Source organism: Paramisgurnus dabryanus, chromosome 15 (assembly GCF_030506205.2).
Source record: "Paramisgurnus dabryanus chromosome 15, PD_genome_1.1, whole genome shotgun sequence".
Classification (NCBI taxonomy): Eukaryota; Metazoa; Chordata; class Actinopteri; order Cypriniformes; family Cobitidae; genus Paramisgurnus; species Paramisgurnus dabryanus.
Window position 1 is genome coordinate 30,573,281 of NC_133351.1, and position 12,198 is coordinate 30,585,478.

The 12,198-nt window shown below is 34.8% G+C and overlaps 1 protein-coding gene across 1 annotated transcript in view; it reads left to right on the forward strand.

Moving 5' to 3' along the window:
- The window catches only part of vwa8 (von Willebrand factor A domain containing 8), a 144,909-nt gene that overhangs the window by 42,279 nt on the left and 90,432 nt on the right, over window positions 1-12,198 (forward strand). Inside the window, exons 16-21 of the mRNA XM_065293037.2 lie at window positions 2,276-2,391; window positions 2,535-2,638; window positions 2,900-3,006; window positions 5,594-5,665; window positions 6,969-7,045; window positions 8,208-8,283. Coding sequence (XP_065149109.1) covers window positions 2,276-2,391; window positions 2,535-2,638; window positions 2,900-3,006; window positions 5,594-5,665; window positions 6,969-7,045; window positions 8,208-8,283 — 552 coding nt within the window. The remainder of the gene's footprint in view (window positions 1-2,275; window positions 2,392-2,534; window positions 2,639-2,899; window positions 3,007-5,593; window positions 5,666-6,968; window positions 7,046-8,207; window positions 8,284-12,198) is intronic.

Below are 12,198 nucleotides of genomic sequence, written 5' to 3' on the forward strand. Positions count from 1 at the left end.
TCATGTTAAGTCTTGATATAAAACAAAGCTGGCACATGGAGTGATACTTGTGACTTCTAGCATCCTCGGTTCTCACTCTCCCGCTGATTGACGTGTGGGCGGGGTTTTCCAGGGGAAGTGCCCATAAAAATAATGGATATGTATAGCTTACACCTGATACGTCAACTGGACCCATATTTGAAAAAAACTTTCAGAAACTTGTACAAATTTGTGCAAAGTGCGTTCGGCACAGAAATACTCTGTAACATGTCCAACTGCTTTTTTGACACTTTGCCTATGCTAAGCATAAGGAAATCAACTCCTCTTAAACTGTGTTAATAAGTCAGAATAAATGAAATACTGTTGAAACCCCCCCCCCCCCCAACAAGATGCGTCACTGGTATTGATATGAAAGGAGGAGAATGGCCACTCAAGTCCCGCCTACCAGTAAAAAGAGCCAATCGCCAACCGTGAATCCGCTGGCTGATGGACAGAATCAATCTGCCTTGTTTGTCTTGTTCTAACAAGACCTGGAGGCATTGCAAATATGGCGGCAAAGTGACGCAACTTCCTTAAAAGGACTTTGATGCATACTCAAGCGTAGCTTTAATCAAATTTTTTTTCCAGCTGTTTTGTTGTAACAGTGATTGTGCCCAGTTCCTCACTGGAACTTAAACATTATTTTTTATGTGTTCATGGTTTCGATACTGAATATTCTAAAATGCCAGATACAGAGCCAAGGTTTTATCCAGTTTACTTGCTGCTGCTTTGTCAGCAACTTTACGATTTCAGAGCATATGGTACTTTAAAGTTTAATGCTATTGATCAGATATGTTAAAAATCAATTTCTCAAGAGAAGTCTTTTCCTCCAGAACCCTGTTGTTGCCTTTCAAATCGGCAGATGCTGTGTGTTGATAATTAACTCAGATGCTCTACCATAACTTCCCCAACACCACACATTTTCACCCAGAAATGGCATTGAGCCCCACAGTTCATGCAAATCCAGAAAAACGCCAACAAACGTGTTTTTTATGTCACGTGGCACCATTGGCGGGCTGATACAGAATTTTGGGGGGAGGGCGCACCAACCTGAAAATCCTTTAGTGGGACTAAAGAGTTTTTAAACTGTACCATTGGTAAGGAATAATTTACAACAGGCCATTGAATTAATGCACAGACAAGGTGGTAATTACACCGTCTTTAATCATATTTTTAATTTCATATTCATATTCAATTTTTCTGCAAGGCATTAAACTACAACTGGGTGGCAACTTTAAAAAAAAAACCGCTGACGGGGAAAGAGTTCAGCATGCTTCCAAGCATATTTGATCATCACTTCAACAGTTGCACAATATAAATGTTAATGTATAAATTAGATGAATGTTGGTTTATAAAATAAACACCACAGTCTTAAATCATATTTTCATTGTGTCTTTGCTGCGTCTGTGTTGGTTCGGAACTGCGCTCTGTTTCAGTCACATTTGATTCTGAGGAACTACTTTGTTTGGCGGAAGAGTAATATTTGTACTAATATAATTACAACTTATTTGTGTTTTATTTTATAAAATCCCGCTAACATTATGCATATGAAGTAACCGTTTTATAAAAGCAATAACCCCCGCGAAGCAGTGGGGTTACAGTGCATTTTATAACAGCTAAGGGGCGTTGTTAGGCACGACGCGAAGCGGAAAATGCCCTGGTAACCCACTGCTTCTTGGGGCTTATTGCTTTATTATACCACGGGGCTGTTGAATGATTTATTCCAAGCTATGCATTATTTTTTCCATAAACGCACACCTAACCTGTCAAATGTCTTAAAATAACCACAGGAACAATGTCTTAGCTATGTCTGTGGTAACTGTGGTATAACCGTTATAATTTACTCCAGTCCTTTGAATTATCGCAGTATAATTAACACCCTTGGTGTGCATTATTTTCGAATAATTCAACGGCCCGTCCTCAATTATTCAAATTACATAATTCAAAGGATCGGAGTCAATTATTCCACTTATACCACGGTTACCACAGACATTTGACAGGTTAGATGTGCATTTATTGAATAATAATGCATACATTTCATAACAAATCAGAATAAAGCATTCAACAGCAACGTGGTATAATAAATATTAAGGTGTACTACAGTATTTTCAACAGTATTTGTTGTTGTTTTTCGGATCGGTGTGAATTATCCTTATGAAGGCTGTCGGATGGGTCAAAGTTGAAGTGTCAGTGGTGTTTCTCAATATTTTTAAATAATTTCATTGTGATTATTGGTGTATTTGTGTTTTATATCCAGGCGCTGTCCCTTGCATCCTCACTGTCCACCAGGCAGCTGCTCAGAATCTGTCGCCGTCTTTCTCAGTATCCACAGGAGAGCATTGCTCACGCTGTGAACAAGGCCTGTCTTTCCAGGTGAACAAACCCAAATCCGTTCATAGATACCTCAATGCTACCACTATACAACTTATTATCTAAGCCTTTTGTGTGGTGCATCTAAACAACCTCAAAAATAATTTGTAACTGGGAGACTGAAATGCAATCTGTTGGATTTGTAGGTTTCTTCCCAGTTTGGCTCGTTCGTCTCTTCAGAAGAGTCTGATCAACTGCTCAATAGAGGACCAGCCTGACCCAGGAGCTGAACACGACCAACACTATACCTGTGAGTTATATTAAAGCCATTCCATGATCCCCAAATTCGGACCACGGTTGAGCGAATTTGAAAATGGTCTAGGAGTCTTTCACAGTATTAGATGTCAAAGGTTTCACTGCGTGGTGCCTGACACGTATTGATGATTGAAAATAGACTTGGGTTTGGTGTAGAAAATAGGCTTTCTTTTCCAGAGAGGGTCAGTGAGATGGCTGAATAGATAATACAGTATCTCTGTCCATTAAAGTATCTTTCTCTATTGTACCCCTTTAGGCACAATAAAAGATGGACTTCTAACCATCGGTAACGTCTCTGCTCCTGTGTACATCCCAGATGTGAAGATGAAGGTCCCCGATGTGCTCTTTTATGACAATGTTCAGGTGAGCTCTTTGCCTACACATTCATCGCAGGTAACATTATAATCATCTGCAGCCCACAGCCTACAAAAGAGCACAGCAGACCTTCACTGGCCCATGCTAAAACTAACTCCAGCATACATATATGCTTGGTTGTTTTTAACTTATTGCTGGGTAAATACTGGACAGAACCATCCACTGGATTATAAATAAACCATAGGATAAGGTTATTTATAATACAAAGTCACTTCATTGGTGACACTTTGTATCTAGTTGTGCAAAAATTACCTAGCCTGGTCCAACCAGACTCTCGTACATTCATTTCATTTGTACAGAGAGTCTGGCCACGCTCCATTGGAAAGCGTTACTTCCGTTAATGAGGGTCCTCTGTTGAAGTTTAAAACTATTGGATCTGCCCAGAGTCACTCAGGATCTGCCAAAGCCAATCGCTAACATGTGGTCGTGACGTATATCATGCACCGAAGCCGGACGGAAACAACAAGTCAGAATAATCAGACAAAAAAAAACTTAGCAAACCTGGTTCTTGCTCCGGCTTTAACTTCTGTATATTCGGCAGTTATGCAACAACGGACTGAATAGCTTTTCTCACGTCTTTCTCCGCTGCCATTACTGAACTACAACTCAAACTGACGCGCGACCTCAACGTCATCGTTCTTAGCCACCCCCCTCTGTTCGCTGATTGGTCCTGCAGATTTTTGCAGGAGAAAACGAAACTCTATAGAGCAATCCCAGACGTACTGCTGAAGGGAAATGAAAATTAAACGGAAGCACGTAGGAGGGCGGAGCCAGGCTAAAAATTACCCACATCAAGGGTGAATAAAGGTATTTTTACAAAACACCATTTTCAACTAAAAACTGGAACCTTTTTATATGTTTATATTAGGGCTGTCAAAATTAACAGGTTAACGCAAATTCATTTTATCGCCAATTATTTTATGAACGTGCAAATAATGCAATGCGCAATTTCTGATTGACCTTTGGCCTAGCCCATATTGGATAAATTGAGACGCAGTCGTAAATGTGACCCGTGCTGTCTAAATTGTAAATCTGAACTAGGCATGGGCCGGTATAAGATTCTGGCGGTATGATAACCTTTAGCAAAAATACCACGGTTTCACGGTGTTGCGGTTTTGCCATTGCAACACTAAAATGTGTTATTTTCAAAAGCCAGGTACAATAAAGCCTTTAAATTATAATATGCTTTCAACACATATAATATTTTCGTAATGTATATTAAATGTAAACATCAAATCAATCACATGACTTCATGATTTAATGAATTTTGTATAAGCACAGCTCATACCTTGGAGACGGTATCACAGAACATTTTAGTGGTTTTGAAACCTTGACTGTTTTAAACCTCGGTATACCTTGAAACCGGTAATCGGCCCATGCCTAATCTGAACATCGCTGAACATCTAAAATTATATTTTTTTGTATGAGGTGCACCATACTAAATGCCTAACTAATACATAAAGGACGGTTGCCTATCCACAGCATAATGCATAATGCAGCATTTTAGTTGTGTTTTGTTGGAATCACAGTATTATAAAATAGTATGTCATGTTAGGTTGTATTATTATTTTAACCAGCCTTTTTTGTGTGACAAAACGATTTGCACAGAAATGTTGTTGCCTTTATGCGATCAAAGCATAAGGGCTGACCCAGATACTCCTGTACTGCCACCTGTCCTCTCCATTCAGAGACCCAGAAAGTAAAAGTTTGTCTTGTCCCACTTTTCAGTGACCTGCTTTTTTGCCTTTCGAGAACTAGAAGGAGAAGTGCAGTAGTCCACTGAGGCGTAAATGAGGACATGTCCCCTTGACTCAGGACACGACTCATATCGGCCCACATCTTGTGTTGTATAATTTGTTTGTGCGGTAAACGGGATCATTCTTATGTGTCGATATCTTATTAATAGACCGGAAGATCTCTCTTCATCTTTTATATCTGCTGGGCTATGAAAAATTGGGTCACATTGAATCCAAAAATCCACTAGTCAAACTCCATTTGTTTTGTGCTCGTTTCTTATTGAACACAAATAAAATTATTTGTAGATTATATTATTCACAACTTTCACATGTGCAGTGATACAAAAATTAAATGTTATATGAACCAAACTGCACCCACAGGAATTACAGCATGTTATTAATGCATAACCAAGAGTGTATTCACCTAGAAAAGTAGTCCAAAAATAAGAACAAGACTAAACTTTTTAGGTCAAATTACAAACTAGGTTTACTGTATAATTCATGTGCTCATATTCGGGCTTGTAAACCCTCAGGTACACTGGCCTCATTTGTTTCCATTGTAAGTGTGTTACTGTATTTATAATTGAATGCTTTTGTTTAGAGTGACATAACAAAATTATTATTTGCAGTCATCATGTAGAGCTTAACTTGTACTGAACCTGAAAATATTCCTTCATTGCTTCATAAATATTTCTTTTTCGATTTACGTCATCACTCGTGTTTGTTTTAAATGTTTCTAAATCCTACTTTGTTTATCTTCCGAAATAATATTTGAGTTATTCAAGACATTATTTAGTTCTGGTCTGATTGTATAATGTGTAATGTCTATTTGTTCACAGCACATGATGGTGATGCAGGACATGCTGAAGGACTTTCTGTTAGGGGAACACCTGCTTCTGGTGGGGAACCAGGTAACTGAGGATTCCCTTCAATAAAAGTGTAGTCTGCAGAGAGGTCTGTCCACTACAATAACAAAACAAGACAAGAAAATAAGCAAGCCCAGGGGAGTGGATTTGTGCCATGTAGCATAGCTGAGGTTTTAAAGCATCTGTCCACCAGGTAACAAGGTGAAATATAACTCGCCACTCGCCCACTCTCGGTTTTCCAGACCTGAGGGTTTCCTGGGATTGTGTCTGGAAAGACAGTGGACCTTTAATAAATGATGTCACTTTGAGACTTAAGAGAGGTCCCTGTTTGCTGGTACCTGTTTTTACATTTAATATGTTTCCAGTAAAAAAGGATGACAATGATGACAATATCTACTGATAAAATGTAAACATAAAAGTATTACTTTAGATAAAACAATCTGCATAAATGTAAATGTTTAGAAGCCATAAGACTTTAATTAAGTAGCTATTTAATAATAATATAGGTGAGAGCGGGGCACAACCTAACTGTTTTTGGTTTTGGCTCAATCATTCAAAAAATATTTGAGTTTGATTAATTATATTTTTACACAAGCAACACACACATCTTTTTCTAGTACTTACTATTCTTGGACAATTACACCAAACGTGACAGAAGTGCAAACGTTACAACTTACCCCGTAGGTGGGGTTCATTGTAACAGGCAGGGGGTTAGTTGTAACACTTGCTAAAAATTAAGTTTGCAGGCAAATATTTCAATACTATTTTGTCTATACACTTGAAGTGAATATTGCTTATATATCTGTCTATAATAGACAGGTATCCACACTGTATTCATTCATCCAGCCCTTTTCTAACAATAATTCAATTATAAATGGATACAAATGTCTAAATATGTGAGAAAATGCAGCACAATTATGACAAAACATTTTTTATATGTGACCCAGTCTGTAATAATCATACTACAGTTTCAAAATCATATTCTGAGATAATGAGCATCAAAGTCTGATTTTAGCCATTCATTTCATTATTATTTCAATCTTTGACGTGACCTTATTCAATCAATATTAAAGATATGAACAAAAATAAATTTTGACACACAATTTTTTGATAAGACAGGCACATTTATTTTGTTGGCAGCCAGCAATCATTTGTGTATAGCCTATTTAAAACAACGGCAAGAATTACATACTTTATTTACTTACATGCCACCAAAATACTCGTTCATCAATAAAAAACCTCAATTTAAAAAAATGGACCCTTATGACTGGTTTTGTGGTCCAGGGTCATATCTCATATGCCAAATTTTTCATCATTTGGTGAACTAATGTTTACACTTTGTTCACAGGGTGTTGGGAAAAACAAGATTGTTGATCGATTTTTGCATCTTCTGAACAGACCAAGGGAATATCTTCAGCTCCACAGGTATTTTTATTTTTATTTTTGAGTTCTCCTCAATAAACTAGTCTATAGGTTAATTATTATGAGGAACTGCTCTACTGTAGACTTTATAAGAACCTGGTTACATAGCTACATCGGGAATGACCCATATCCTCTGACATCATGTCTATTTTAATGTGCCTAATGCTCATTTGTAAATAACTAAGTAATGCAATCTCTCTAAACAACACAATGAAAGGAGAAGAAAAACAGGGACACCTATTTTCAGCTCTTTCTTAGAAAGATAAACATCTAGTCACAGATGCATCATACTGTAGGAGTGTTTTCCATTAGAAAATGAAACTTCCTTTTCCAAACTCATTTAATGCCTGAACAAAAATAGTTTACTTACTGTATTATGGTCTAGAGTGAGCCTCTAATACTCCAAAAATGAACTAAATGAACTGTTTCTTGAACAGAAGTGTGAACAGTGGACAGTACTACTGAGACAGTAGACAGTTGTTTATAACCTGGCGATTTTAGGGAATTTTTACACTTGCGATCTCCAGGCTTGAAGTCATATGGAAATTAAAAACATCTGTTTTTATCACTTTTGTTACCTGCATTAGTCAAATCTCTGATATAAGACCCATCTATGGGAAGACATGGGAGTTATCTTTCTAGTTTCTTGTTGAAAGTTAAACCAAAGTCAAACCCACACTTGCGTTATGGCCTCATTAGCAGTTACAGAAATCTTAAAAAAGATCAAATCACTTCAGGGTCCTCATTTTCAGTAAGTCCACAGAGAAATGTGTCACATGTTAAACCTTCAGAATTAGACGGCCCTTTGTCCATCAAGCTGAATTTAGGTTGCTTTATATTTCTGTATGACCTATCAATATGAATCAATGCATTTTGTAGTAAGTCCTCAGAGACGTTAGCTGTAAATGTACAGTATACATGCATACAGTCTTGTGATGAAAAATGAGGGGCTCAGATGCAGAAGCCGGTAAACGCCACCTTTGTATCGAACAATTTCACTTCAAATCCGCTTATTCCCAGGCTCAGGTCAGTCGGAAATACTGGTTTGTTGGCAGAATCCATTATAAGTCTGATGCTCTTAATAAAAAAGAAAACATGTCTGACGCACTTACTGGGTTTAACATCTGAGCTCTGTTCTAAAAGTTCTGGTCTCATCCTTCAACAGAGATACTACAGTCCAGACTTTAACACTGCAGCCCTCTGTTCAAGATGGAGTCATTGTGTATGAAGACTCTCCATTGGTCAGTATTCATCTGTTTTCTTGGATTTGTTTCAGAATCTAGTACGCTCCCTATGTGGGCAAAAATTAAACACTGCAAAAAATGAATAAATTCTTAGTTTTTCGTCTTGATTTCCAGCATAAATATAAAAAAATCCTAAATCAAGATACCTTTGTTTGATAAGCAAAATAACCCAAGTAATTGGGTTTTGTTTTCTGAAAAAAAAAATGAAAATCAAGTATTTTTGCTTAACTCTTTCACCGCCAGCGTTTTTTTTTTAAAGTTGCCAGCCAGCGCCAGCGTTTTTCATGATTTTCACCAAAGTTTAATGCCTTTCAGAAAATGTTCTTCTTTAAAAATATAAACATACAATATACCAAATGAAAGAACAGACCCTCTGCTTTCAAACAAATAAAACCGTTTCATCCTACCTTCAGTGGTTTTTTTGCAATCAGCTTTTGAATATGGGTAGGTTTCTGCAAAAACACCATATTTTGAGCAAAAAGCAGAGATAATTCCATTTTTATGACGGAGTTTTCATAGAGATCCCATTCAGAGCGATCTTTAAAACAGACACGGACATGCAGCAGCTTGCCATAGGGCAATACTTCCGGGTTTAAAAAGTTGCGGAAGGGCGCTGGTGGATAAACAGATGAGTTACAAAACCTGGGCACCTGGTGGATAATAACGGTATTGCGGAAAGACGGAAAATCTCGTCATTGGCAGGGAAGCGTTTTCTCTTGATTGACGAGATATCTCGTCAATGGCGGCGAAAGAGTTAAAACAGGATACAATTTGGCATTGTGATAAAAAAATTGGAATTACACTGCAAAAAATTATTTTCAAGAAAAAAAAATCTTAGTATTTTTGTCTTGTTTTCAGTAAAGATATCTAAAAATTCTTAAATTTAGATGCTTTTTCTTGATGAGCAAAACGACCCAAGAAAATAAGTCTAGTATTTAGACCAAAAATATCAAAGTTAAGGGATTTTGTGCATAAAACAAGCAAGAAAATCTGCCAATGGGGTTAGCAAAAAATCTTGAACATTTTTCTTAAACACTAAATTCAAGAAAAATTAAAGAACAATTTGCTTACCCCATTGGCAGATTTTTTTTTGCTATATCATCGCCTGCTGGTGTGGCATGCTCTTGACAGCGCTTGAGGAACGCAGGAGGAAAAATTCCCGTGTTCGTGTAGACTAGTCCAAAAAAATACCAGGGGAACCCCAATACTCTAATCATCAGCACTGTCAGGTGCATCAAGTTACCAACATCATGGACACACACAGTAACACAACAAAAAACAAATAAATAATAGAAAAGAAAAAAATAGACAAAATAAAATAATATATATATATATATATATATATATATATATATATATATATATATATATATATATATATATATATATAAATATATATATATATATATATATATATATAATTTTTTTATTTTTTATTAAAATTATTTTATATTTTCGTGTAGACTAGCCCTAAAACATCACAGGTGAACCCCATTACTCAAATCATCAGCACTGTCAGGTGCATCAAGTTACCAACATCATGGACACACACAGTAACACAACAAAAAACAAATAAACAATAGAAAAGAAAAAAATAGACAAAATAAAAGAATATATATATATATATATATATATATATATATATATATATATATATATATATATATATATATATATATATATATATATATATAATATATATATATATATATATATATATATATATATATATATATATATATATATATATATTATTTTTTTATTTTTTATTAAAATTATTTTATATTTTCGTGTAGACTAGCCCTAAAACATCACAGGTGAACCCCATTACTCAAATCATCAGCACTGTCAGGTGCATCAAGTTACCAACATCATGGACACACACAGTAACACAACAAAAAACAAATAAACAATAGAAAAGAAAAAAATAGACAAAATAAAAGAATATATATATATATATATATATATATATATATATATATATATATATATATATATATATATATATATATATATATATATATATATATATATTATTTTTTTATTTTTTATTAAAATTATTTTATATTTTCGTGTAGACTAGCCCTAAAACATCACAGGTGAACCCCATTACTCAAATCATCAGCACTGTCAGGTGCATCAAGTTACCAACATCATGGACACACACAGTAACAAAACAAAAAACAAATAAATAATAGAAAAGAAAAAAATAGACAAAATAAAAGAATATATATATATATATATATATATATATATATATATATATATATATATATATATATTATTTTTTTATTTTTTATTAAAATTATTTTATATTTTATATATATATATATATATATATATATATATATATATATATATATATATATATATATATATATATATATCTTATGTAGAAAACAGCCAAATATATATTAAAAAAATATATAAATAGCTGGGTTTTCACCAAAAAAACAGTCAAAAGGTCGTACAGTAATTTTATGAAATTTGAATAAGCTTTCCATTAATGTGTGATTTGTTAGGATAGACCCATATTTGATATACAGCTATTTGAAAATCGGAGTGTGCAAAAATCTAAATTGAAAAAAAAATCATATTTAAAGTTGTTCAATTGAAGTCCTTACTATGTAAAACTATTTTTTGATATATGTATGGTAGGAAATTTATAAAATATCTTCATGAAACATGATCTTTACTTAATATCCTAATTATTTTTGGTATTAAAAAATCTATAATTTTGCCACATACAATGTATTGTTGGCTATTGCTACAGATATACCCATGCTACTTATAACTGGTTTTGTGGTCAGGAGTCACATTTATTAACCCTTGTGGGTTGTTCCCATTCACTACGCTTTCAGGTTGTCCGTGTGCAAAAAAGGCCACTGAATTTAACTCTTTCACCGCCAGCGTTTTTAAAAAAAGTTGCCAGCCAGCGCCAGCGTTTTTCATGATTTTCACCAAAGTTTAATGCCTTCCAGAAAATGTTCTTCTTTAAATATATAAACATACAATATACCAAATGAAAAAACAGACCCTCTGCTTTCAAACAAAAAAAAACCGTTTCATCCTACCTTCAGTGGTTCTTTTGTAATCAGCTTTTGAATATGGGTAGGTTTTTGCAAAAACACCATATTTTGAGCAAAAAGCAGAGATAATTCCATTTTTATGACGGACTTTTCATAGAGATCCCATTCAGAGCGATCTTTAAAACAGACACGGACATGCAGCAGCTTGCCATAGGGCAATACTTCCGGTTTTAAAAAGTTGCGGAAGGGCGCTGGTGGATAAACAGATGAGTTACAAAACCTGGGCACCTGGTGGATAATAGCGGTATTGCGGAAAGACGAGATATCTCGTCAATGGCAGGGAAAGAGTTAACGGCTGTAAAAATGTATCAGATTAATTGTTTTCTCATTTTTTTTTCATAAATCTGTTAATCAACCTCAGTTCTGATCAAACATACCAAATGTTAACAAAATTTCCATGATTTTAACTTTTTAATTGCCAAGTTCATAAGTGGTGTCACTGATTTGGGGGAAAAACACAAATTGACTGATTTTCAATATAAAAAGTGAATGTGGACTGGATTTTTTTTACCCTTTTCACAGTCTTGGGCATGCCAAAGATTGGTAAAAACTTTGGCTTTGGGGCATTTTTAGTTTTTATGCAGCATCAGTTTTTATTCTTTTACACCCTCATTCAGTGGCGTAGCGTCTGGGCATGGGCCCGCCCCAGCTTTTAATTACATTTTTTTTTCAATTTATTTGAATTTTTTGGCAGCAATAAATATATTTTTGTATGCATATCATGTGTAGTGATTTCTTATTTCTCTGTAATGTCTAATTTCTATGTCATTTCTTGTTTGCGTTTATTAATTTTTTTGCGTTATTTTTTGCATAGACTGCTACG